General features: G+C 38.9%; 2 protein-coding genes across 17 annotated transcripts in view; one reads left to right on the top strand and one right to left on the bottom strand.

Annotated features, from left to right (window-relative positions):
- The window catches only part of WRN (WRN RecQ like helicase), a 113045-nt gene extending 100616 nt beyond the window's left edge, over positions 1–12429 (bottom strand). For 8 of the 15 annotated variants that reach the window (XM_042241444.2, XM_060407112.1, XM_042241446.2 and 5 more), the window contains exons 1-2: positions 11852–12007; positions 11249–11411 (exon numbers count right to left, since the gene is read on the bottom strand). In XM_042241444.2, coding sequence (XP_042097378.1) covers positions 11249–11411; positions 11852–11967 — 279 coding nt within the window. In that variant the 5' untranslated portion in view covers positions 11968–12007. Of the gene's footprint in view, positions 1–10235; positions 11412–11851; positions 12008–12241 lie in introns of those variants that run through there. The other 7 variants (XM_060407116.1, XM_060407118.1, XM_060407117.1 and 4 more) reach the window with 4 other exon arrangements.
- A 196-nt stretch (positions 12430–12625) lies between these two features.
- PURG (purine rich element binding protein G) overlaps positions 12626–27926 on the top strand; it is a 40057-nt gene continuing 24756 nt past the window's right edge. Inside the window, exons 1-2 of one of the 2 annotated variants that reach the window (XM_027962499.3) lie at positions 12626–12722; positions 13039–13920. In XM_027962499.3, the coding sequence (XP_027818300.1) occupies positions 13045–13920 (876 nt within the window). In that variant the 5' untranslated portion in view covers positions 12626–12722; positions 13039–13044. Of the gene's footprint in view, positions 12723–13038; positions 21827–27926 lie in introns of those variants that run through there. The other variant, XM_042241452.2, reaches the window with a different exon arrangement.

Raw genomic sequence — 27926 nt, 5'->3', positions numbered from 1 at the left:
TTTACCCATGTAACTCTATTTACCATCAGCAGTCTCAGCTCTTAGGGTCCATCAGAAAGCTGCAAAATGAGCACCAAGAGACTATATGAAGTCTTCTTAATATAGTCTGGATACCTTGGTTCACAGGTATCCAGAGCTGTAATCTCAAGCTCTAGCTCACCAGCACATAGAACCCACCAGTGCAACTCCTCTAAGTCCTGTAAGACGGGAAATATCAAGTAGGCTTCCTAAGTCCAATTGGTTCTTCAGTACATTCAATACCAATTTAATTTTCAGCCACATTGGTTTTACCACAGTAATTCTAAAGAGTACTTTATTTAGGAAACAATGTTTTAATTCCTCTCCTAACCTCCAATATTCCTTTTACACCATTTCTAGTTCTTTAATACATTTTCTATTGAATCCACTGAATCCATTTTTACAAGGACTCTAAGTTATTTTTTGTGTGAAAATTCTTTTTTTATCAAGAGTCAACTGTTCAGCTAAGTGATTTGATATCTGTTGATTTTACTCAAATACATGATGACTCTTAGTTGTCCGATTCATTTATAAATGAAGTTCTACATCAGAAGTGGACAACATTTTCAAGTTCATGGCACATTCAGAAAATGAAACTGTTTTCATGGCATGCTGGGTATGGGATCTGGGAATGTGAATATACTGTGAAACTTCTACCTTCTTTATAAAATTAAAATTTTCAAACTTTTAAAATAACAAACTTGAAATTATTTAGAAGAAATACTTCTGTATATTAGGTTTTATGTTTAGCATGGTTACACAAAATTCTTGATTTAGATCTTTAAACAACATATTCTTAATACTCTGTAGAGCAACCATCACAAACAAGCTTTGTTAGCACCAATGGCAGCAGCAAATGACAAAAGGGGAAGCTTTGCTCTGACATACTGAAATCTCCTTTTTCACTGTTAACCAGCACTCCAACAATTCAATCTCCTTAAACTGAACTTCAAGCCTGGTGGAAGTCTTTAATGCTTCTCCTGTTTCTCTACTGAGAAATATGTTAATTTCTTCCGATGATGTTAAATCAGCTTCAAATACAAATGAATGTTTCTATATCAAGAATTGCAATGCTAAAGTTCTATCAGGCACACACTGGCTTTTCTCTAATAATATTAATCCTTCTTTAGGATTCAAATACCACCAATTAAACAATCACTTCTAAAAGTTATTTTAACTTCACTCCGCCAAACCTTAATTTCTACTCTGATCCATAAATTTTGTCAGTACACATTAATATATTTTCCACATGATCACTATAGTGATGATTAAGTTAATTCAAGTGCCCAAAATGTCAGTTAAGGATACCATTTTTTGAAGCCAGTAATTAGACTTCAAAAAATCTGCAAAGTAAGAGTCATTCACACAGAATAATTTGAAATTTTCCCTTTAGCTTATAAATCTTCCTTTGGACTGTCAACCTATTTCAGTAATGAAATAGCTAATCAGATTTCTTCACCTAAAGCTGAAAGGATGGCATTGTAGCCGCTTGGATTTCAGTAGATTCACCGTTCTTATGACATCATTTAATGGAGAATTCAGAACTACAGGTAAATTTTAATATACAAGAGAGTCTCTGTGAATAAAACAACATATAACTAGGAATATCAGGTTTTTTACGTTGAACTTAACATAAAGCCTTTCTATGTTCCTATTGTTACCAGCCCCACATTTCCAGTTTCTATAATTTCTCATATGTTTCAAAATATTCATTTTTCACTTCATTTTTCATCTCCAGTTGGTTCTGGAACTTCTGCGCCAAGCAAATAATGTCCTTCCAGGCGTTTTTCAAAGTTTCTATAAAGCCTGCTGAGGACCACTGCCAGTATTTACGAATTCATAACTGCAATGAACACTTTTTTCATTAATCTTCTTCTAATGTTGTCTTCAGCATAAACCTTCAACATTGTCTTCTAAAAGATAACTGAAAAATGGCAACTTTTCTACTTCCTTTGCCTCACTGGTCCCAAACATAGTATTCCACATAGGCAGGAGGGAAAAAAGCAGATTTAGCAAACTAGTGAGGTAATCTGGGCTCTATTAACTGTTCAATCCTGTAACTAGCTTCTTGAGTTCAATCTGATTATTTCTTTTATCAGTCTCTTAAATTTGTTCTTATTTTTTGCTCATAGACACTTTCAAACGATCAGATCTTTTGTTTAGTAAAATATATGTTTTATGAAAAGGTATCAGAATATTCTACCTGACACCCCTACTCCATTTGATTTAGGCTGAAAAGTGAAGAATTCTGGGAATACCAAATCCAATTCTGAGATAATCCTTTACTACTTAGTTATTGGCTAATAAATATTTACTATTATGTTCAACTCATAAACTGGATGACATTCCAGCTTTAATCAGTCTTACACATCAAAACTGGGAAAGTAAGTAACTAAGGAAATTAAATCTATTTGCATAAAAAGTACTTAAAATACTACAGGTCTTTAATTCCTCAGGAAAAGTTTTCTGTTGTTTAGCCTATCTGTATTCTTATGAACATTTCTAAACAAGTCCTATCCAAAAAAACAATTTTTTTTAATTAAGGAGATTAAACAAAAACTAAGTGTACTGAAATACTTATTTGCATTTATTTTAATAATTAAAAAATTTTAAAGTAAACAAAAAATACTTCAGGGTAATCAAATATATTTTTAAATGAGTTTCTGAAGATACAAAGACATATTTTATTGAATCAATTGAGTTGCATATGTTCAATCAATTAATAATAGTAATAATAACTAATGCTCTTTTCTGTTTCCAGTAAAACTATGAGAATTAGGAAAGAAAATTCAAAGAACACATATAACTTTCCCAATGAATAAATAACATACACATACCCAATTAAAGTGATTAACAGATAGGAAATTATTTAACAGTTAAGACAGAAGGATACAGCCACAACACAGCCCTTTTCAACCAAGTTTACTGTGCATAACTATACACGTTATAGATCTCAAGTAGTTTACAAAACGATCTACATAAAGAACGTTCAAACATAATTGAACCTATTGCAAATCTTTGAATGTTTGCCTTATAAAAAGCTTTTATGTTTGAAAATTATAAAAAATATGCAACCATCAAAATCGTGCATTACCCATAACCTATATCATTATGCTGCAGCACAAACTGAAAGGCACTAACCTTGCTTCAGCTAACTCTTGCCAATGGTCAGTATGGTCCCAGTTTTGCCAGACCTTCCAATTTTCTAAAAGAAATGGATGTGCTACTCAATCTCCCATTTGATACCAATTTCCAAGACCCAGTTTCCTGTAGGCCTCTTAATTCTAACTTCGGCTGTAGACAAATCAATACCAGAGCTGGTGTGAGTATCTCTCGAAATGTTAAGAGTCAGTATCCCTTTATGAAACATTCTTTGAGTGAAATACTTGGGTACATTTTTGGAGGTACACTATAGAATGAGTAGTTGAGAAGCAGTAGAAATATGCCAAAACAGGAGAGAGGGTTGTAGTCTGGGACACGTACTTAATCAGGGTAGAGTAGGAGGGAAGTTATCCGAAGACTGGAGCAAGTCTCCTTTTCTCCCCATTTCTGAGTCTTTGTCAACTCACACTGGCCTGGCGCATTACTTCACCCTATGGATTCCGCAATGGCTCGAGCAGCACCCACAGAGCCCGTCATTTATCTTCTCATCTGTAAAACTGGGACTGAAAACAATGAACCCAGAGGGGGCACGAGCTCAGCTCTTCCAGTCCATTAACTATCAACATCAATCAAATGCTTCAATAGTCAAATCATTAAAAGGACTAGTTTGATGGTCTAGTGTGAAAATGAATGTCTACATAGAGCCTAGGGAAAATGAAAGATAAGCCATCTTCATGAAGGCAGGCCAAGGAAATTTCTTCACACAATACTAAGATTTCTGCTCAGAATACTTCTCTACTTCTCACACCATTTTACCTATAGTTACATTTTTAAAAATTAATCTTACAAAAATAACTAGCATTCTCCAGAAAGATTTATATACAAGTACAGTCATCCTTGTTATACATAATATAAAACCAAAGCAGCTTAAATGATTCAGCAATTCACTCTGGTTATCAATGTCCAAATTTTGGTTAGACACTTTGAGTCAGACATGACAGAGAGACTAACAATAATAAATTATATATATATATATACACACACACACAGATACATATAGAGGCACACTGTTGTTTTAGTTGTGTCCAACTCTTTTGCAACCCCAAGGACTGTAGCCTGCCAGGCTCCTCTGTCTATGGAGTTTCCCAGGCAAGAATACAGAAGTTGGTTGCCATTTCCTTCTCCAGGGAATCTTGCCGATCCAGGGAATGCACTTTCGTCTCCTGCATTGGCAGGCACATTCTTTACCACTGAGCCACCTGGGAAGTCCCCATAGAGACACATGTACACACATATTTATACACAAGCATGCACGATCTATAACTACCAGAGAGGATATAACTTATAAGGTATCTTTCTGTATTGTTTTTGAGAATTCTTTTCTACTTTTCAGTGCACTAATAAGAATAGGAAGGGGCAAAGGAAAAAGAACCACAGAATCCATGAAAAAGCCCTCATTAAATTCCCTAATTAAAGAGGCTTTCATTAATCTATTGAATCTTAATTTCCCTCCAAATAACCCAGGCAAACAAACTACAAATGTAAATAAAACCACCATTAGCATTTCCTTCAGCTACAGTAAATCACAGCAATTTTAAATTTTTCTTTTGAGAGACCTATTTCTTTATAGGTATCTACTAAATATTCATAACTGTCAAACATCATGTAATATATAATTTATATTTTTAAAGTGTAAGTTAAAGCTTGCGTTAATAAAGTCAATTGAAATAAAGTATAAATAGAACCAAATAAATACAATAAAATGTCATTAAAATGCTAGCAACAGGGGAAAAAGAATAATGCTGTGTCATTGTGAGAAGCCGCACTGCCCATAAACCAGGAACATGACTTGACCTGAACTGAGTCCATGGCACAGCGAAGTGCTTTATAACTGAATTTCACTATCCAACTGAATAATTCATTATTTTTAATGAATTTCCTCTGTTCTGTAAGTAGCTATAGCCAGTCAGCTAAAATCAGCCACTATAAACTGGGAAACTGCAGAGAAAGTTTTCAGGTAAGTCAATTTAAAACTTTCTTAGGCTGCCTATTTTTTCTTTTTATTTTTCCCTGTCACTTCATATGGGCTAAGATGAAATTTTATAAGACTCATTATCAAAAGGACATTGACGGTTGGCTACCCAGCATCCATTCCACCCTGCACCTTTTGCACAGTGCTGTAAATTTAATTCAGATAATGACCAGTTATTCGTAAAGCCAATGTGCTTCAAGGAAGCTGCCCCCAACTGCCAGCTCCCATAGAAAATCCAACTGATCTAAAATAAATCCCATTCCCCCAGTTACAATGATTCAGAAACTCAGGCCTGAACCCAAGGCATTCTCCTAGCTTTGGGTTAAGAATAAAAACTGCAACCTAAGAGAGACCAATGAGATACAAGAGATGTTTATGGGGCTTCTGAGAATAATATTTTTTTTTTCTTATATGACAGTACCACAAGAGATGTCTTGTTTGAGAATGGGAAGCCTGGGCCTTCAACAGCCAATTTGCCACAGTGATGGAAATTAGCAGGAGGATGCAGCCAACACACAGCAGATGGAAAAGATGAGAAACGAAGCTACAGTCAATGCACTAAACTAGTCTTCAAGTCAGTCCTCCCCTAGCCTTCAAGGTTCATTTTAAAAATAAGTTTCCTGATTTGTTAAGCCTGTTTGAATCAAGTTTTCTGTGCTTGTGTTGTAACTAACACACAAATATAATTGAAAATAAGAGTATGTGGCCAATTCTTTTCTTTAAACCCTTATCTTAAATAAAAATAAATTATAAGTATAAAAATACTAGCCCCAGACAAACACACATATATATTAGCCACACAAAGTATACAGACTGAAAGTTTCAAAATTTCATAAACAGAGCCTCATATCATCTTTAAATCAAAATAAGAATTAAAATAACATTAAAAAGCAATTAACAGAAAATCAGAACTTAAATAAATAAACGGGGGTGATATTGAACTTTAGGATGCACAGCTCTGCGTTGGGCTGAAATGCAGGATTTTCAGATAGAAAGAAAAATGCAGTATTTTACAATAAGATCAATTTAAGTGTGGAAGGAAGAGCAAAAGGTAAAAATAGAGACAGAGTAAAAAAGAAATTGGAAAATTAATATAAAATTCTGAAAGCAACCATAAGTTTATCCAATGCCAAGAACTTCAGATTAACTTCTTCACACAGGGAAAGTTTATATAAAATGAGTAAAAGGAAAAACGAGCAATTCTGTGATGGTACAGAAGGCAAAAGTTATCTTCTAGTCCAGTGATCTTACCACCGCACTCCGGTGCCCTCACTTCAAAAATGAATAGCTGAAGTAGATCACGTGACCACAGGTGATGTCTCACGCTACAGATCAAAATGAGAAGACGAAACAAACCTTTGACATTTTTCCTAATGGCTTCTACTATTCCTACAATACACTAGGGAGATCCCACACCTCTACCTTCTTGGCCTCAGAGAGACCTAAAGAGTGGGTGAATCTCTGCCCTGCCCCGAAAAGCCAGCCTATCAGACTAAAGGTGGAAGATCATAAAATTCAGACAAGACACTGGAGTTTGAAAGAAGCAAAGGCTTGAAGGGAAGGAAGGGAAGGTCACTGGTTCCACTTATCGGGAGATAATGTGAAATTATTCTAATCACTTATTTCCCAGTGAAGAAATTATTCCAAAACCATCCTCTGTTTTAATCCTCCCATATATAAAACATTTATCAAAAAAGAAAGCAAATCACCTTTAAAAGAAGCTGACTGCTCTGCAGGTGAAGGAGGATACAGGGTAAACCTATATGATCCCTAAGGGAAGTAGCGCAGAAGAATGATGGTGTTGATGATAATGCTGATGACGATCATTTTAAGGCGAGAGGCGGGGGTAAGCGCCTGACTGCTATTACTAACCAGTTTTCACAAGAGGTAAGCTTAACTCCTATCAAAGGGCTAAAGTCTCTGAAATACTTGTCCCCCAGTACCACTTTGAGGTAATCTGATTTTATAAAACTTTATCGATTTGATTAAAAGACTGAAATACTCCGGAGATGACCAGATTCAAGATGGGCATATCCAAATGAAGGGACTTATCTATATATGAGTAAGAATCAATTAAAAAGTATAATTTATATCTAAACTCAATAACAGCAAAAATGACAATCTGCCAGGGAATAAACTTAAAGTAAACTACCTAAGACCCATTTTAAAGACAACTAGGCAAGCTTAGTAAAACATCAAAAAAGGTCTAGAGAAGACATACCGAGTTCCTGGACAGTTAAGACTCAAAACTTTAATTAAATCAATACACTCCAGAAGCAACAGCAAGAAAAGATATCAGCAGGATTTTTCAACAAACCACACAAGCTTATATTAAAGCTCACTAAGAGAAGAAAATAGTCAAGAGCGTTCAAAAAAATGTATTTTTTGAGAAAATAAGACCAATAACGAAAAATTCACTCTATTAAACATAAAAAACAGTTTGAGAACTCCTAAAGTGAAGTCGCTCAGTCGTGTCCAACTCTTTGAGACCCTGTGGACTGTAGCCCATCAGGCTCCTCCATCCATGGGATTTTCCAGGCAAGAATACTGGAGTGGGTTGCCATTTCCTTCTTCAGGGGATCTTCCCAACCCAGGGATCGAACCTGGGTCTCCCACATTGCAGGCAGACTCTTTCCAGTCTGAGCCACCAGGGAAAGGGAAGTCACTCAGTCCTGTCCAATTCTTTTCGACCCCATGAGCTGTATAGTCCATGGAATTCTCCAGGCCAGAATACTGGTGTGAGGAGCCTTTCCCTTCTCCAGGGGACCTTCTCAACCCAGGTATTGAACCTAGGTCTCCCACATTGCAGGCGGATTCTTTACCAGCTGAGCCACAAAGGAAGCCCCAGGGAATTCCTCTATTAAACATATGCAGTACACAAAAACAGAAATTAAAATAGTGTGGAATTGGTATAAAAATAGATATAAATCAATGGAACAAAATATATCATGTTCAGAAACAGAGCCATGTAAATACAGAAACTTGACATAAGATAAAGGAGGCACTTCTCATCTTTGACCACCTGCACAGAAAAACCCTGGTTCAAGCCACATTACCTCTTACTTCCGTCACCTCCACTGTCTTCTCAAAACAGAAGTCAGAGTGATTCTGTTAAAAAATGTTTCAATTTAAAGAATTATATACCATAACCAAGTGAGATTTATCCCAGGAATGTAAAGATGGCTCAATATAAGAGAATCAATCAATGTAATATGTAACTTTTACAGAATGAAGGAAATACACCTGACCATCTCAACTGACATGGGCATTTGACAAAATCAAATATTCTTTCATGATATAAAGTCAGAAAACTAGGGAAAGAAGGGAATTTCCTCCACACAATAAAGGGCACTTACGAGAAACGCAGTTAACATCATACTCAACAGTAAAAGACTGAAGATCTTTTCCCCTAAAATCAAGACCAAGACAAAGATACTCCTTCCACCAATGCTACTGAACAGAGTACTGAAATTTCTAGCCCCAGAGAAATTAGATATAAATAAGAAATAAAAGGCAATAAATTGGAAAGAAGTAAAACTCTATTCACAGATGACATGACTGTGTCTATTAAAAAAAAAAAATCCCAAAGAAACCTACTAAATCTAATAAGCAAATTCAGCAAAGTTACAGGGTACATGATCAAGACACAAAAATCAGCTGAGTTTCTAGACAACAGCAATGAGCAATCTGAGAGGAAACTTAAAAAGCAATCTCATTTACAATAGCATCTAAAAAAATAAAATACCCAGAAGGTGAAATGAAAAACCTGTACATCAAAACCTACAAAACATTGCTGCCAATTAAAGAAGACATTTCATTCACAAAGAAGACAAGTTCCACCACAACAAATGGAATGCCACCTGTGTTCATGGAAAGAAAGACTTTCTATCTACAGATTCAACACAATCTCTATCAAAATTCCAAAGGCCTTTTTTTGCAGAAATGGAAAAGGTAATCCTCAAATTCATATGGAATTGAGAGTTCCCTGGTAGCAGTGATTAGGACTCCTCTTTAACTGCTGTGGCCCAGACTAAATCCCTGGCCAGGGAACTAAAATCTCACCAGTCACCAAGCACAGCCAAAAAAAAAAAAAAATTTCATACGTAAAATGGTTCTGCCACTATAGAAAACAGTTCCTCAAAAAGCTAAACACATAATTATCATATGATCCAGCAAGTCCACTCCTAGGTACAGACCCAAAAGAAACAAGAACTGGAAACAGGGACTCAGGTAGATCCTTGTAAGCCAATGTTCAGCGCACCATTATTCACAATAACCAAAAGGGGGGAAAACCCAACTGTCTGTCAACATATGAATGGATAAACAAAATATAGTATGTACACACAACGGAAACACATTCAGCCATAGAAAGAAATTAAGTTCTAATACATGGTATGACGTGGATGAACCTTGAGAACATTATGACAAGTGAAATAAGTCAGATGCAAAAAAATAAATATGATTCCACTTGTATATACTATCTAGAATAAGCAAATTCATAGAGAGTGAGCATATGAGAGGTTACCTGGGGCTGGACAGAAGGGCAATGGAAAGTTGTTGCTTAATTAACCAGTTATAGAGTTCTGCTCTTCAAATACACCAAGCAGGCTCCCTCAGGGCCTTTGCACTTTCGTTTACTTCAGATAGCCACAAAACTAGCTCTCTCACTTCCTTCAGCTCTTTACTCAAAAATTACCCAGGTGGCAAAAAGGATGAAGAATCCTCCTGCAATGCAGGAGACCCGGGTTTGATCCCTGGGTAAGGAAGATCCCTTGGAGAAGGGAATGGCTACCCACTCCAGTATTCTTGCCTGGAGAATCCCATGGACAGAGGGGCCTGGCAGGCCACAGTCCGTGGGGTCACACAGAGTCGGACACGACTGCGCAACTAACACTAACAAAGAGTGAAGTAAGTCAGAAAGAGAAAAACAAATATCATATAGTAACGCATATATGTGGAATCTAGACAAACGGCATTCAGTTCAGTTTAGTCGCTCAGTTGTGTCCGACTTTGTGACCCCATGAATCGCAGCACGCCAGGCCTCCCTGTCCATCACCAACTCCCGGAGTTCACTCAAACTCACGTCCATCGAGTCCGTGATGCCATCCAGCCATCTCATCCTGTTGTCCCCTTCTCCTCCTGCCCCCAATTCTTCGCAGCATCAGAGTCTTTTCCAGTGAGTCAACTCTTCTCATGAGGTGGCCAAAGTACTGGAGTTTCAGCTTTAGCATCAGGACTGATCTCCTTCAGAATGGACTGGTTGGATCTCCTTGCAGTCCAAGGGACTGACTCTCAAGAGTCTTCTCCAACACCACAGTTCAAAAGCATCAATTCTTCGGCGCCCAGCCTTCTTCACAGTCCAACTCTCACAGTCCAACTACTGGAAAAACCATAGCCTTGACTAGATAGACCTTTGTTGGCAAAGTAATATCTCTGCTTTTGAATATGCTGTCTAGGTTGGTCATAACTTTCCTTCCAAGGAGTAAGCGTCTTTTAATTTCATGGCTGCAGTCACCATCCGCAGTGCCCCAAAAAATAAAGTCTGACACTGTTTCCACTGTTTCCCCATCTATTTACCATGAAGTGATGGGACCAGATGCCATGATCTTCGTTTTCTGAATGTTGCGCTTTAAGCCAATTTTTTCACCCCCCTCTTTCACTTTCATCAAGAGGCTTTTTAGTTCCTTTTCAAACGGCACAGATGATCTTATTTGCAAAACAGAAACAGAAACATAACGCGGAGAACAAGCGTATGGACACTAAGGTGGGGAGAAGGTGGGGATTAACTGCCAGACTGGGATTAACACAACTATACTACTGATACTATGTATAAAATAGATAACTAATGAGAACCTACCATACAGCAGGAAGAACTCTACTCAGTACCCTGTGGTGACCTAAATGGGAAGGAAGTCCAAAAAGAGAGGATATATGTATACATGTAGCCGATTCACTTTGCTGTACAGTAGAAACTATCACAACATTGCAAAGCTACTATACTCCAATAAACACTAATTCAAAAAAACTACATTCTCAGCCAGGCCTTGCCTGACCACCTTACCGTAAAATTTCAGTTCCCTACCCTCATCCACACACCTCATCTCTCTTTCCTTTATTGTTCTCCACGGAATTTTCACCTTCTGACATATCAGGCATTTGACTTACAGCCTCTCTCTCTCCAAAATGCAAACTTGCCAAAACAGAGCGATTTGTGTTTGTTTTGTTCACTGATGGACCTAGAGCGGCGCTCGGTAAATATCTGTGTAATTAAGAAAGGGGAGATCACTGTTCAATAGCATGAAAATCTAATAATGCCCTACCCATAGACTTCAACTCCCTAAAAATTAACATGCCTAAGTACTCTGACTTAAAACACTACTAAATTAGCATCTTACGGATGTTAATATCCGCTTCTGTAGGGAGAATATTTACATACTGACACATAACCAGAAAACAACTCAATTTTAACCAGGAAAAAAAAAATTAAAGACTGAATATTTTGAATTCAAAAATGCAACATGATTTGTTACATTACACAAAAGGGAGGCGGAAAAGGAGAACGAAAATGTCCATCCTTAAGGAACCTCCCACCCAAAGTCCAGAGACCTACTCTGTGGTAGTGAGAACCTCCTGGTCGGAGAAGGCTAGAAAGATACCCCAGGGCGTGGAGCCTGAAGTAAGGTTGGAGGGACACGTTACCCTGAGATGAGCCAGTTCAACGGGACTCGTCCATCAGCTGGATGACCTGTGCAGCGACCCAACACCACAGCCTCGAACCAGGTATCCGGGTTCGATACCGATTCAACAGACCTCATTCCCGCGCTGCGGAGCCCACACGGGAGGATCACGGCGCACGCAAAAACGCGTCACTCCTGGGACACAGACCTTCCCCACCCCCCCGGCCGGGCTCCGCCACGCCCCCAAGTCCTCCGCTCGCGGAGCGCCGAGCTGCAGTCCCTCCCACCCTAGCCCAGCTGGCTAGGCGGCGCGCATGAGCGGAGGGGGCCCTCCCCGCCGCTAAGCACTATGGGAAGTGTAGTCTCCGCGCGGGAGCCGGTGGGCCGCCCGAGTCCTACATCTCAGCTGTACCTGGAGAAGTCAGAAGAGCCTCGCCTCAGCCGGGTCCTCGTCTCCATCTTCACACCTGTCCGGTCACCTCACGCTCACTCCCCAGTCCCACGCGCTGGGCTTCCGTCAAAGCGGGCCACAGAGGAGAGCCAGAGACCCGATCTTCGCTTCAGCGGGCTGTGCTGGAGGAGGCGGGGTCCACTGCCTGCCTCCCGCCGCCCCCCTCCCCGCCCCCTCCCCTCCTCCCTGGCGGGCGTCGGGCCGGTGCCCGGAGAGCGGCGGCGGCCCCCGCAGCGGCCGCTGGAGGGGCGGCGGCGGCGGTGGGCGCCGCGGGCGATGCCCCTGCCCGGCTGCTCCGGCGCGGGGCGGTGCGAGCGGCGGCGGCGGCGGCGGCGGCGGCGGGGGAGCAGGCAGGGGGCGGCGGCTGCCACAGAGGGGCCGAGAACTGGCGGCGGCGGCGGTCGTGAAGGGCACCGGCGGCGGCGATGATGGTAGTGCTGATGTGAGTGTCTGCTGACTGGGGGACCCGGGGGCTGCCGAGCCCGAGGCGGGCGGCCCGGCGCAGAGCGGGAGCGGGAGGCCAGGGGCGGCGGAGGGATGCTGAGCGCCCAGTGCGGACCCGGGAGACGCCGCCCGCCCGCCAGTCCGCTCGCCCGGCCGCCGCAGCCCGTCCGGGAGAGGCGGGGAGCCCGGCGCTGCGGCGGCCCGATGTGGGGGTCCCGGGCAGAGGCTGGGGCAGCGCAGGCCGAGGGGCGTCTGCGATTGTTCTCAACACCCCCTCCCCCACCCCACCCCGTGTGTCTGTTTGTCACTTGCAGCTGAAGATGGAAAGAGCCAGGCGAAGGGGAGGCGGCGGCGGCGGCGGCGGCGGCCGTGGCCGCGGCGGCAAGAATGTAGGGGGCTCTGGCCTAAGCAAGAGTAGACTGTACCCCCAGGCCCAGCACTCCCACTACCCCCACTACGCGGCTTCAGCCACCCCTAATCAGGCTGGGGGCGCAGCCGAAATCCAGGAGCTGGCCTCCAAACGAGTGGACATCCAGAAAAAGAGGTTTTACCTAGACGTGAAGCAGAGCTCGCGGGGCCGGTTCCTCAAGATAGCCGAAGTCTGGATAGGGAGAGGCCGGCAAGACAATATCAGAAAGAGTAAACTGACCCTCTCCCTGTCGGTGGCAGCGGAGCTGAAGGACTGTCTAGGGGACTTCATCGAGCACTATGCCCACCTGGGCCTGAAAGGCCACCGGCAAGAGCACGGTCACGGCAAAGAGCAGAGCTCCAGGAGGAGACAGAAGCACTCAGCGCCCTCCCCGCCGGTCTCGGTGGGGTCCGAAGAGCACCCTCACAGTGTCCTCAAAACAGACTACATCGAGAGGGACAACAGGAAATACTATCTAGACCTGAAGGAAAACCAGCGGGGTCGCTTCCTAAGGATTAGACAAACCATGATGCGGGGGACTGGCATGATAGGTTATTTTGGCCACACTTTGGGCCTAGAGCAGACTATTGTCCTCCCAGCTCAAGGAATGATCGAGTTCCGCGACGCCTTGGTTCAGCTCATCGAAGACTATGGCGAAGGAGACATCGAAGAACGCAGAGGTGGAGACGACGACCCCGTGGAACTCCCTGAGGGGACTTCTTTCAGAGTGGACAATAAAAGGTTCTACTTTGATGTGGGCTCTAATAAATATGGAATTTTCCTGAAGGTAAGTGAGGTGAGACCACCTTACCGTAATACTATTACCGTTCCGTTCAAAGCTTGGACAAGGTTTGGGGAGAATTTTATCAAGTATGAAGAAGAGATGAGGAAAATTTGCAACAGCCATAAAGAAAAGAGCATGGATGGCAGAAGGGCCAGTGGTGAAGAACAAGTATGCCTCGACTAAGATGAAAATGAACTCCATCAGGCAAAAGTTAAAATCATAGATTGGCTAAAAGAACTGATCCATACTCATTTGAAGAAATTTCTCCTCTTTGGGGGCCCTTTGTTATCAGTAATACCTCTAGTAGTTTATACTTCAAGGAGTCTGATTCTCATGTTATGTTACCGGTAGAACACTCTTAATTCTTATGGGAACTCCTGCCTTCCCAAAGCTAAATAGTTTAGCTGCTTCAACTGCTCCAGACTATTGAAGTATGCAAATCAGCACAAAGTATGACATTCTGACCTTCTAAGTACCCTAGCTAAGATTTACATTGCACTATGACATAAGCCTGAAAAAAATACATATACCTAATATGGAAGTGTGAATTTCTACTTAATAAGTTCCCCCCAAAAAGGATTCCATGCCTACTTCATTAAAAGCTGCTAGGATTACCTGTAGGACGGTTACCACAGAAACAGAAATTGACTTCTATTCTAATTATATTTATTTATTTATAAAAGGACAAGTTGAAATATATTCATTGTCCACTGGATAGCTGAATATTAAACAGTCCCATTAAAGAATCAAATCTTAGTTACTATAGTATGCTATAATTTCAAATTTTGTGGTAACCCTACAGTTTATAGTTGCTATACCAACGCCATGAAAGTTTTTATTGGTTATTCTAAGCTAGTTACAATCCTATCTTCACCTCTGATGATTGTACCATACATTATTAGTGGCTTTCCAAAGTTTCAGGAATTACTTTTTATGTCACTGTTGCGTGGGAGGCTTCATCCTATGGCTTTGCTATGGAAATCTTGATATTTTACCTTTTCATACTAATTTGAAGGTTGTAAGAGGTTCTTTCCCAAAATATATCATAGACTCAAGGTGTTACATTTTTTGCTGCTGCTTTAACACTATTTCAGAGGGGTTGGTGCACCAGTTATCTGATATATAAAAATACATCTATAATAATATATTTTAGTAGCACTTTTAGCACCTTAAGACCATTTCAACACTTCCAGTATAAACCTGACTTTTACAGGTGTTTTAATTCCAGGAGAAGTTTTCTCTTTTCTAAAAAGCGTTTAGAATAAACATAAAATTTCAGCCTGAAAAAATACTATTTGAAGATTGGTTATAAGCATATTTGAAAAGAAAATTCAGGCATTTTCCAAGGTGCTCTTTATGATACTTAAAAAAGTTTACACAAGACTCACCCATTTACTTGTATGAAAAATTACTTTCCAGAAAGTGCCACTGCAATTTTCCAACACCTAAGCAGTTTTTTTAAACAAGTGGATATAATGTATATGTGTACCAACCCACCCTGTATTAACTGACTGAAATTTTATCTGTTGAGCTGCATTTTATTCTGAATGAAATTACTGTCTTTTCTCTTGGCTTTACTCACCTCCCACACAATAAGTCCATATAATCATGTTTAGGAGCCAAACACTGATTTCAACCCCTAAATATAGCTCTCATTGATGAGAGCTGACTGCACGGATTGAGATCAGAATGTAGCTCTTCTTCTATATGCTATAAGTAATTCACAATTATTTTAGCAGTTGTTTTCCCTCCAGAGGATGTCCCCCGAAAGGTCACTAAACGAGATGAATTAAGAAAATGAGTTTCACTAATTCATGTTACTTAAAAACAAGCAGTCAGTAACTCAGACGTATATGCTGGTGTTGGCTTACGGATTGTATTTCCGGTTTCCTCAAACAGTGTGAAGGAATCTCACTAGTTCGTTATAATTGTGGACCATCTGGATCACTGTGGAACAGCTGAAGGTTAGAAGATGATGTTAGTACTAGAGTTAATAGCACATGGTGGGTGTTGAGACTCTAAAAGTAGCAAGGATCTTTAAACAGTCCTCACTGTAAAGTAACTATTATAGGCTTGATAAAAAGTAGCTTTGGGGTCTAGGAAGGAATGGTGTGCCCTTGAATTACAACACTACTGATTGCTTTGCTGCCCATCATAGTGCCTATGAATAATAATTAACCTGTCAGATTTTGGCAAACTGGAGCTGTGAATATTCCACTATTTGAGCATTCCTATCACCATTGCTGTGACTGTGTACTCTCTCTTAAAACCTTCTCTTCTAATATATTTATATCCGTTAAGTCTAAATAATTTCCTTTTTGGATTTTACTCTGGTAAGATTTGAGTGTGTGTGTCTATATATATATATATATATATATGTGTGTGTGTGTGTATGTATATATGTGTTATATATATAGACACACACTACTATGTCAGACGTAAATATCTTTAACTCATTGTATATAAATATTATTAGTTTAATTTTTCATTAACAATTTAAGTTAAAAATGGGTTAAGCAGCCAAATTTTCTACGTGATATGTAGAAAATATACTTCAAAGTTTTTACCATCTCAAAGCTATAGATTGCATAGATGCATATATACCGGCAGTTGAATATACTTTAAAATCATTAAGCCTTCTGCCAGTCCTTTAGTTTCTTTTTTTCCCAAAGTTAATGTTCACTGAAAAAGGAAATGATGCTATGATTTTTTGATACTTAAAATTTCCAATCATTCATTAGCCATAATCCAGTAAGATCCAGTCCAAAACTCTGGTATTAGGACATGTATTGCCATGTATCTTATAAAATAAGCTACTACTCTTATCTGTGCAATATACATTTTATTTATTGTCATTTGTATCACAAATGGAGCTGCAAGTGTACATGGTATTCTTCAAAATACTAGGATCCCTGCCTTAAAGATATAAAACTCTTAAGGCAACTGGATGTTAGCAATCAAAAAGTGAGCATTTAAGTTAGTAACCAAAATTACTCTTTCACTATATAATTCTAAAACACTGATGATGTTTGCACATAATAATCCAAGCATAATGTGGTACAGACTCAAAACTGTAATCATATAAGCTGATAGTACGAAATCTGGAAACGGGTTCCTCTTCATTGTTGGCAGTGTGCTCCTACCAATTGAAAGCAGCACTAATCTGTTGCTTATATGCAAGAGATGCAATGTATTATAAAAGTATTCAACTTCTGCCACATTTTATAATTTTCCTTGTTAAAGCCCCAAACTGCCATGTCCCTTAAACTTGAGTCAAACACAAGCTTATTTGCACTAAAGAGCATGGCCAAAAAATAAATGACAGGGTGGAAAAGCTAGTTGGAACCTCTTGAAATAATGGGTTCTAATGGGGGAATTTCACATTTGTCTATTTGAAAGCTATATGGTCCAGGCAGACAATCTGTCAGTTCACTAATTTAATAATGCACTTTACCTTTTGTATATAAAAGATGTACATTTATGCCACTTGACTGGTGGGACGTGTTTCAAAAACTGTGTAGTTTAGAATCTGTAGGGTGAGCTCTTGCATGCATATGTTTGTGTTGGAACTGCTGTAGTAACAAGTTTCCATTCAACCAGTGTCATGGAGAAGGCTAGAAGATACCTCTGAAGTAAATCCCAAGACACCTAACAAAGAATTTTAGAGTTCATATTTGTATTCTTAAGGACTAGAATCAATTAATAAAACTCTTTCTAGCCCAGACTAGTATTACAGTTGAGATTATATCTAATTGACACTCCCCATAATACCCTGAAAATGAATTTTGGGAATTTGTGCAAAAAAAAAAAAAAACCTTTTAATGATTCCGTTTCATTTTTGATGCATGTTTCACTTACTAATGAAAAGACAGTACCTGGTACTGTATTAGAATTCAAAGTATGATTGGCTGATATGGCATCATTAAGAAAATAACCAGACTCGAGACATAAAGTTCAAATTAAGGAAATGCAAAGAAACTAAGAACAATTGCCAAAATAAATATGACATTATTTCAAAATTTGCAGAAGAATTAACTTTCACCAACCGAAAAGGGTATTAGGGGATTTAGTGTATCCTTCCATCCTGAAAACTTCCTAAGATGTACATTTGAAAAGTAGATAATTGTTGCTTAATAATAGGTTGTATGTACTTTACTAAGAAACACTGTGTACTAACGATTCATCAAGAGTATACTATATTTACTGCATTCATTTTATATATGTGGATAAGAATACATTATATAGAGTGATCCTATCTTAATATACTCATGTATTTATATTGTAATTTTGCAAATATTTTCAGTAAAATAAACATTTATCTGAGCTGCACAATCTGAAGAGGATGAAATTGGAATATACCCTCAGACATTCAGTTTTAATAAGCAGCTGCCATGGAAAGTTGATATATGTACTATCATTCCTTTAGATTTTATGTTTATTTTAATATTTAAATAGGACTTGATTGGAAACTTGAAGTAGTGTACTGAAAGTAATTTTTTCATAAGTATGAGTTTCTTTTTTCCTGCTTATTTCCAAGTATCTTTCATTGAAACTATTTATAAAATCTTATTCCAAGCTTTATATAAGAACTTTGCTTAGTCACCACATAGTTTGAAGTCTGTCTTTTACCAAAACACCAAACATCTTTGGCAGGATAAAAATCTAAAGTAAACCACAAAGAGAATTTAAAATTGACTCTATGCCAACAGAATAATACAGATGTAATATTTATCCCTGCCAAATTCAGATTCTTAAAATCTTTCTGGAGTTTCCTTCAAGATTCTTTGAATTTCATAGAGAAATAATGGCTCATGGCTAGCCCATCAGAGGAAGAGAGGAGAGATGTTCGCATGCTGTTAAGACAATCTATAGTCCACAATGCTGTAGAAATGAGGTACAGGGAAATGTGTTTTTCCCAATTTAATGTCTTGTGAAAATTGAGTTTTTAGATCACAGTTACTCTGTCATACTCAAATTTATGTAGAAAAACAGTTTATATGTTAGTGTATTTTCTTGAGTAATGTCAAAAATTAATCTTTTCTTCTTAATTTGACATGGTTTTTTAAGTAATTTAAATTTATTTGATCAATATTTTTTAATAGGGAAAACCTGCATATAGTACAAAATTTAGATGCTCCAGATTGATAGACACTGAAAGGTAGCAGCTAGTGTTACCAATTTCTTGTGTATCCTTCTAGAGTTACTCTGCATATACACGTATGTATATATATACATATTCTTTTCAAACATACAATTAAAAATATATAGACACTCTCTTGTACCCAGTAGTATCAATATTAGATCTATCATTACAAGTGTATTTTTCCCCTTCTCCTTTAGATGCCATGTTTGATCTAGTTACTATAGCACTTAATTTGAGCTATTTATGACACCAAGGGAACCCCAAGGAAATTTCAAATGACTCCCATTGGAATTTACTCAAAGTGCAAATATATGTACATATCAATTTTTAAATGTATTTAAATTCAGTTCTCCGTCCTTATTTGAAACTACCTTGTGCTCATATCTCTCCCTCTTCTGCCCCTCAAAAAAGTGGTGTTCTTTTTCTTGATGTAATACAGTTCAGGATGTGAAATTGTTTATCCAAAGATTATTTTAAATTAACTGTGTCCTCATGAAAAATACCCATATTTAAAAGCTTTAATAAATTATCACTTTTAATCAGTTTTTACTGATTATGTTACTATTATTTTTATACAAAGCCCTTACCATTATTAGAGAAAATCAATACTAGAACCACCACAAAAGGTTACAACCCTGTTGAAGATTGTTGATTTAATAACATGAGCGTTTATATATGTATAATAAGAAATGTATAGTTATTAATGAATCATTCAGTTAGCACTTAGTCAAATCCAAGACTAAACAAAAAACAGAAAATGCTAGTTTTGATTATTTAAAGCATTGGGTCCCTGGACCGAGTCTATCAGACATCCTTGAGACCAAAAGGTACTATGATGATTTGGAAAAAGATTAAATACCTTAGGGCTATGTGGTTAAAAATACAACTAAACCATTTCTATTCTCTGCCAGAAGAATATAAAATAGCACATATAATTGTTTAAAAATGTAGCATAGTTACTATTCCTGAAAATATAAACAAAGTTGCTTTAATAGTTCCCCAACCCCTCCTTGCAAAAAGTCTTATTTCTCTTTTTAGTTGCATCAAGGAGGCATTTTAAGGTCACTTTTCTAATAGCCAATAGGAAAAGATTATGATCTGAAAGATTAATGTCCCATACTTGAACCATGAAGGATCCTATCTAGTTATGATTTAAAGCAACCAAAGTAAAAACTCCAATACTATTAGAAATATCTTAAAGAGTATATGGGTTGAGAAAGAATTTTTTTATGGATTAGTATATGTAAACTTTATGAAAATGTTTAAAGACTTAGAAAATTAAAGCACTTTAATTCATCTTTAGAATAATCATAATTGATGGTATGATTTTCTGTTTGTAACATGAGAAAGGTGTTGTTAGAAAGCAAGATTGTCTTAAACGTATATTTTTAAAGCTTAATAGTTTGCTTCTTTCATTTTAGTGAATAACTCACTATCCTTTGCAGAATCTAAAACATTGGTTAAGATTTCCAGGTATTTACTTGTTTAAGCTTAAAATGGTGTGTTGGTATTGTTCCTTTTTTAAAAAGAGGGATCAAAAGGAAGGTAAATTCACCTTTGGAAAGAGTTTTGCTCACGTTTAGGCTAAAAATATTAATAATTTTCCATCCTTGTAGCTCAGTCAGTAAAGAATCTGCCTGCAGTGCAGGAGACCCAGGTTCGATCCCTGGGTTGGGAATATCCCCTGGAGAAGGAAATGGCAACCCACTCCAGTATCCTTGCCTGGAAAATCTCATGGACAGAGGAGCCTGATGGGCTGCAGCCCATGGGGTCGCAAAGAATCGGGCACAGCTGAGCAACTAACGCACATCCTTCATTAAAGAGTGTCCCATGTTGATGTTTTCTGGTAAATTTTTTTCCAAACTTTACCTTCTTTGCAATATCCCTTGTGAAAAATTGCTTAGCCTTATTGAGGCCAATAACATCTAGTAAATAAACTTACTGGAAATGAATTAGTGCTGCTGTAGTGAAAGTAGTTTGTAATGTGAATATGGAGAGAATACTCTTTTAAATGAGATATACGATTTCTTCTTGAGTGTTGTTGACTTTTTTCTGAGATTGAATAGCCATTGTCTGTACTTTGATTTTTACCTCTTTATACTTAGTTTCCATATTATTCTACTCAAACTATTCATTGTTCCCAGGAAATACTAGGAGTAAAGAAAAAGGAAAGTAATCCCTAAGAAAAGAGTTTACGGTATTTAAAAATTTTAAAGTCACTGAAAGTGTAAGATTGTGGAAAAAATGCTTTTGTTGGTTTGAGTCTTTATCAAGGGATTACCTTGTAGCTCAGTCAGTAATGGATCTGCCTGCAGTGTAGGAGACCCGGGTTTGAACCCTGGGTTGGGAAAATCCCCTGGAGAAGGCAGTGGCACCCCACTCCAGTATCCTTGCCTGGAGAATCTCATGGACAGTGGAGCCTGGTGGGCTGCAGTCCACGGGGTCACAATGGACTGAGCGACTAATACTAATTACTTAGATTGTAAAGAATCTACCTGCAGTGCAGGAGACCCAGGTTTAATCCCTGGGTTGGGAAGATCTTTTGATAAGTCTTTATCAAGGTAGCAATAGAAATCTGATTATTTAATATGGGTAGAGGCAGAATGTCTTAATCTGAGACACCTATATTTTGAAATATTCAGTATTTGGGTTCTTTTAGAACAAATAATTGTGTAGGATAATTCAGGATTTTATTTATGGTTTGTTGTGGGTTTGATGAAGTTGTTGTCTAGAGGTCACAAATATAAAAGAAATAGAGAAGAGAAAGGTGGTGGCTGATTATTTTGCTTGACTATAACAAAAGAAGTCAGTCTAATAGAACTGAGATAAATAAGTCCTTCTTAGAACGAAATCTGTTTATTTAACCTGTGAAAGAGCATTTGAGAAAGAATAATAAGACCTAATTCTGCCAGTTTCACTTTCACTTTTCACTTTCATGCATTGGAGAAGGAAATGGCAACCCACTCCAGTGTTCTTGCCTGGAGAGTCCCAGAGACAGAGCAGCCTGGTGGGCTGCCGTCTATAGGGTCGCACAGAGTCGGAGACGACTGAAGTGACTTAGCAGCAGCAGCAATTCTGCCAGTGTATGGCCTGAACCCTGAGCAAATCATTTAAGTTTGGTTCAATCGTTTCTTTATGTGAAACATGAACAATTTTGTCCTAGAAGCTAGGGTTCCCTCCTGCTCTAAACTTTTAAAATTCTGTATTGAAGGAGAGTGAGAGAAAAAAATAGATGAATAATACCTGAACTAGAAAGTGTAAGAGATGCTCTCTTTATATTAAAAACTGTAATAATGTAACAACCTGAGAGGATGCCCGAAAGACCAGCAGAAGTGTCAGTTGTAGAATGTGTGTATCCCTGTAACCACACAAGAGAAAATTTTGTTCCTAGTCTTCTTTAGAACCAAATTGTTGAATACTTACTCTGTAACTATCCTAGGCTTTAAATTTTTTACCAAATATTTTTGTTGTCTATTCAAGGTCTGCTTTGTGGAAAGCAGCATCACTAGATCTATATATACCGTAGTCATTTTTTTTATATTAAGAATTATTAAAGTTAACATCAGTTTTTGAAATGCCATTGTTCTAGAATTGACCATAAATTATACTGCTAAATGATATACTACAATTATCATCACATTTGTTCTAGACAATCAGATACTTCTTTGACCCCAATATCCTTGGTCCTATTGAATGTCCTATATTACAAGTCATGACCTTTAACAGAGAATATCAAGAACGCTGAACTTCCAACAGTATTGTTCTGCTGTAGAGGACTGTAACTACTAGCGTGTGCCAAGATAAAACATAATAAGTTTGTTTTATTTTTGTTTTTAGCCTTGAGAAACTACAGAGGTTGGTGATTGGAGAGACAAGAAGCATCACACAGGTTTTTGTCTCAAAGGCTTTTATTTGGGCATCCCAGTCCTCCACTGTGCACTGCCACCATCACTGCCAATAGAGGGGAGTTAAAAAGTTAAAAAGAGTGACTGGCCTCCCAGGTAGCTCAGCTTTAAGGAATCCGCCTGCCAATGCAGGAGATACAGGTTTGATCCTTGGCTTGGGAAGATCCCCTGGAGAAAAAAAGGGCAACCCACTCCAGTACTCTTGCATGGAAGAATCTCATGGACAGAGGAACCTAGAGGGCCAGAGTCCATGGGATCGCAGAGTCAGGCATGACTTAGCGACTAAACAACAGCAATCACAAAAAGTGACACCTTTCTCTCTAAACCCATCTTTTGAAGGCCTATTTCTTTATCAAAGACAGCATTTTAGAGCAAGGAAAGTGTATTTTGAAGTGCATATACACATATGTGATCTGTCAATTTCAAAAATACCTGTTCACATAAAATTCCATTGCAGAAGCATTTAATGAAAGCCTGGTGGTGGTTCACGCTAGTAATCTGATCAACAGATTCTGTAGAGTGAATTGGCTGTTGTAGAAGTTTGTTTGTTTTTTTTTTCTCTCCTCAAAATAGCAGATCCATTTTAGATTCATGATTGCTTCTTCTTCAGTGTAGTTTGAAATCTAACTCAGATGAAAAAGAATAGTTTGGCAGTTCTTTACCCTAGCCATTTTGTAGAAATTTTTCTCAGTTTCCCATTTCAAACCCTCCAAGCAGCTTCACCAAAAGAACACACCTAAGTGACAGAATTACCCAGCAAATGAAACAACGAAATCTTGAGCTAATGGCTTAGGAATAAAGATATGGATACGTACAAAACACCTTGTATGTACAGAACTTTTGTACAAAACATACAGAACTTTTCTTACCATTTGCTAATTTACTTCAGAAACAGCTATATTTTACATCTAGGTCCTTTAGCAATATGATTTATACCAATGATTGTCAGTCTAGAATTTCAATAAGTAGAATAGTCTGAAGTTTCAGTTGCATTTATTATGGGGTTTTATCTATTGGGTAGGATGCATAAAGGGCTTACCAAGTGGCTCAGTGGCAAAGAATCTGCCTGCCAATGCAAGAGATGCAAGAGACTCGGGTTCTAGACTCACAAGGACTCTTCCTGAGTCAGGAAGATCCCTGGCCCCCTGGAGGAGGAAATGGCACCCCACTCCAGTATTCTGGCCTGGAAAATCCCATGGACAGAGGAGCCTAGTAGGCTACAGTCAGTCCACAGGGTTGCAAAGAGTCAGACACTTTTGCATCAGACACAATTGAGCAACTGAGAGCACATAAACAGATCAATCACTGTTTAGTAAATTCCCTCATAAAGGTAAACCATGTTATCATCAGGCATAAAAATAGAATTTTAAGTTCTGTCACTTATAAATAACCTTTCTTATTTTCCCCATCCCGTCTGTACATTTTACCCCATTGAAAGTGGTGGTGGTTGTTCAATTGCTAACTCATGTCTGACTGTTCACAACCCCATGGTCTGCATCATGCCAGGCTTCCCTGTCCTTCACCATCTCCCAGAGTTTACCCAAACTCATGTGCATTGAGTCAGTGTTGCCATCCAACCATCTCATCCTCTGTCATTCCCTTCTCCTCCTGCCCTCCATCTTTCCCAGCAATAGTCTTTTCCAGTGAGTCAGCTCTTCGCATCAGGTGACCAAAGTATTGGAGCTTCAGCTTCAACGTTAGTCCTTCCAATGAATATCCAGTGTTGATTTCCTTGAAAGTGGTTAAGGACTCATTTTCTCTCACTATCACCGTGGCCCCTCTCTATCCTATTTATTTGTTCCAATGACTACTGAAACACCACAAAGAAAGGCTAAAGCTCATTTTGAAAATATACTAATGGCCCTATGAACTTGACTTTAGACTCAAAGAAGGGCTGCTGCTTCACTTAACTAATTTCAACACTGATTAGAACTTCTGTATAACAGTTTAAGATGAGAAAACATTTTACTTGGGATGATACAGCCTGAAGGGTCAGTTACTCCCACTTTTCAGTACCCAGAAGGTCTTCAGAAAATATTTTGACTAGCATGATTGACAGGTAATTTCAGAAATGAATTTAGCCTCTAGGAAAATTGTACCATGACCATTTTCAAACAGAAGGTGTTAACAAAAGGGAGAGTCAAATAAGATTTATCAGTACTAATAACTACTAGTACCATGTTCTAGGAAGTACTAATAACTATTGTCTTCCATGCTCTAGGCTTTGCTAGACATCTTCTACTGTTCAGTCGTTCAGTCGTGTCCGACTCTTTGCGACCCCATGAACCACAACACGCCAGGACTCCCTGTCCATCACCAACTCACAGGGTCCACCCAAACCCATGTCCATCGAGTCAGTGTTGCCACAGCCATCTCATCCTCTGTTGTCCCCTTCTCCTCCTGCCCTCAATCTTTCCCAGCATCAGGGTCTTTTCAAGTGAGTCAGCTCTTTGCATCAGGTAGTCAAAGTATTGGAGTTTCAGCTTCAACATCAGTCCTTCCAATGAACACCAATGACTGATCTCCTTTAGGATGGACCTCCTTGCAGTCCAAGGGACTCTCAAGAGGCTTCTCCAACACCACAGTTCAAAAGCATCAATTATTCGGCACTCAGCTTTCTTCACAGTCCAACTCTCACATCCATACATGACCACTGGAAAAACCATAGCCTTGACTAGACGGACCTTTGTTGGCGAAGTAATGTCTCTGCTTTTTAATATGCTTAAAAAGGTTGGTCATAACTTTCCTTCCAAGGAGTAAGCGTCTTTTAATTTCATGGCTGCAATCGCCATCTGCAGTGATTTTGGAGCCCAGAAAATAAAATCAGCCCTGTTTCCCCATCTATCTGCCATGAATTGATGGGACCAGATGCCATGATCTTAGTTTTTTGAATGTTGAGCTTTAAGCCAACTTTTTCACTCTCCTCTTTCACTTTCATCAAGAGGCTCTTTAGTTCTTCATTTTCTGCCATAAGGGTGGTATCATCTTGCATATCTGAGGTTATTGATATTTCTCCTGGCAATCTTGATTCCAGCTTGTGCTTCCTCCAGCCCAGCATTTCTCATGATGTACTCTGCATATAAGTTAAATAAGCAGGGTGACAATACACAGCCTTGACATACTCCTTTTCCTATTTGGAACCAGTCTGTTGTTCCATGTCCAGTTCTAACTGTTGCTTCCTGACCTTCTACAGTTATCCTCATTTTAATATAATTTTCCAGAGGCTTAGAAACTGGTTCAGAATATATTTGATCCTTATTGACACAAAGCCAAAGAGTATGCTCAGTTAGGCCAGACTGCATTTTAGACTTACTCTGAGATTTAACCCCCAACTAATAAAGCACAATCTACCCCAGCCACCACTGTCAATAAATCTGCCTCCCATTACTGGGAATTAATTTTAATTCAAAACTATTCCCTACGCCTGGGGCTGGTACCACCGAAAGACACTTACTTGCATGAACATTTATCTAGCTGGTTAAAGTATGATGCTAATCTAACTTACTTGATTTTTGGTGTAGATTATAGATTGAACCTCTCATCTTGATGAATTATTTCAAATAAATGTGAATAATTTTTTAAAGGGAGCAGATGATGAAAATGTAGATGATCACCCCAGTTCTACCCAAAGTGCACAGAAGAAACAAATTACTATTCACTGTGGGTCAGTTCAGTTCAGTCACTCAGTCATGTCCGACTCTTTGCAACCTCATGAACCGCAGCACACCAGGCCTCCCTCTTTACCACCATCTCCCGGAAGTCACTCAAACCCATGTCCATTGAGTTGGTGATGCCATCCAACCATCTCATGCTCTGTCGTCCCCTTCTCCTCTTGCCCTCAATCTTTCCCAGCATCAGGGTCTTTTCGCATCAGGTGGCCAAAGTATTGGAGTTTCAACTTCAGCATCAGTCCTTCCAATGAACACCCAGGACTGATTTCCTTTAGGATGGACTGGTTGCATCTCCTTGCAGTCCAAGGGACTCTCAAGAGTCTTCTCCAACACCACACTTCAAAAGCATCAATTCTTCAGCACTCAGCTTTCTTTCTAGTCCAACTCTCACATCCATACATGACCACTGGAAAAACCATAGCCTTGACTAGACAAAGCTTTGTTGGCAACTGTGGGTCTGCAATTTAATTTTCATGATCCAAAGTCAACTGGTTATGTCAAACAGGTCTTAACAATATTAGAGTTTCACTGGGCTTTTTTTTTTTTTTTTTTTGGCAGCTGTTCCTGTCATCCTACTCTTTCTGCATTATTCCATTCATTTTCATATTTTAATTGCCAAGTTTCCTCTTTTTCTTCTGAACTCCAAAAGGATAAATTGTGATGCCTGCCCTGTTTACAGATCCAGTGGTTTTCAAACTTTATGAGAATTAGAATCACCTAGGGGGTTTGTTAAACCAGTTTAGTGGCCCTTACCCCCAGAGTTTCTGTTCCTTAGCTTTGGGGAGTGAAGAGAGGACCAAGAATTTGTGTTTCTAATACATTTACAGGTGACCCCATGCGGCCAATCTGGGGACCACACTTAAGAACCAGTACTCTAGGCTGATACGATTCTACCTTAGCTACACAAGATGCTGAAGCAGAAACTGGGGTCAAGACAACTGTAGCATCTTGCTGGGAAAAAGATCCAGTATTATTCCTTCTGCTTTGAGAAGTTTACAAATCTCAAAGTTGACAAAAAGATGGTTGTTCGCAACTTTTTCTGCCATCCTACTCTTTCTGCTTTATGCCATTCACTTTCATATCTTAACCTTTTTGAATAAATTGACTAGAGGTTAGGTAAAGAATTATTTTCTTCCCCTTTTACCCTTTCATTACATTTAAGAACTTATTAGTTCCCTCTGATTATTTGACAGCTATCTTGAGATAATTCTGATTGGAATTAACCATTATGAATCCTTATATGAAAAGCTTAGCTTTCAGATTTATGGAGACTGTAACATATTTTTGACT

Source organism: Ovis aries, chromosome 26 (assembly GCF_016772045.2).
Source record: "Ovis aries strain OAR_USU_Benz2616 breed Rambouillet chromosome 26, ARS-UI_Ramb_v3.0, whole genome shotgun sequence".
Classification (NCBI taxonomy): Eukaryota; Metazoa; Chordata; class Mammalia; order Artiodactyla; family Bovidae; genus Ovis; species Ovis aries.
This window is presented reverse-complemented; position numbering and strand designations above follow the sequence as displayed.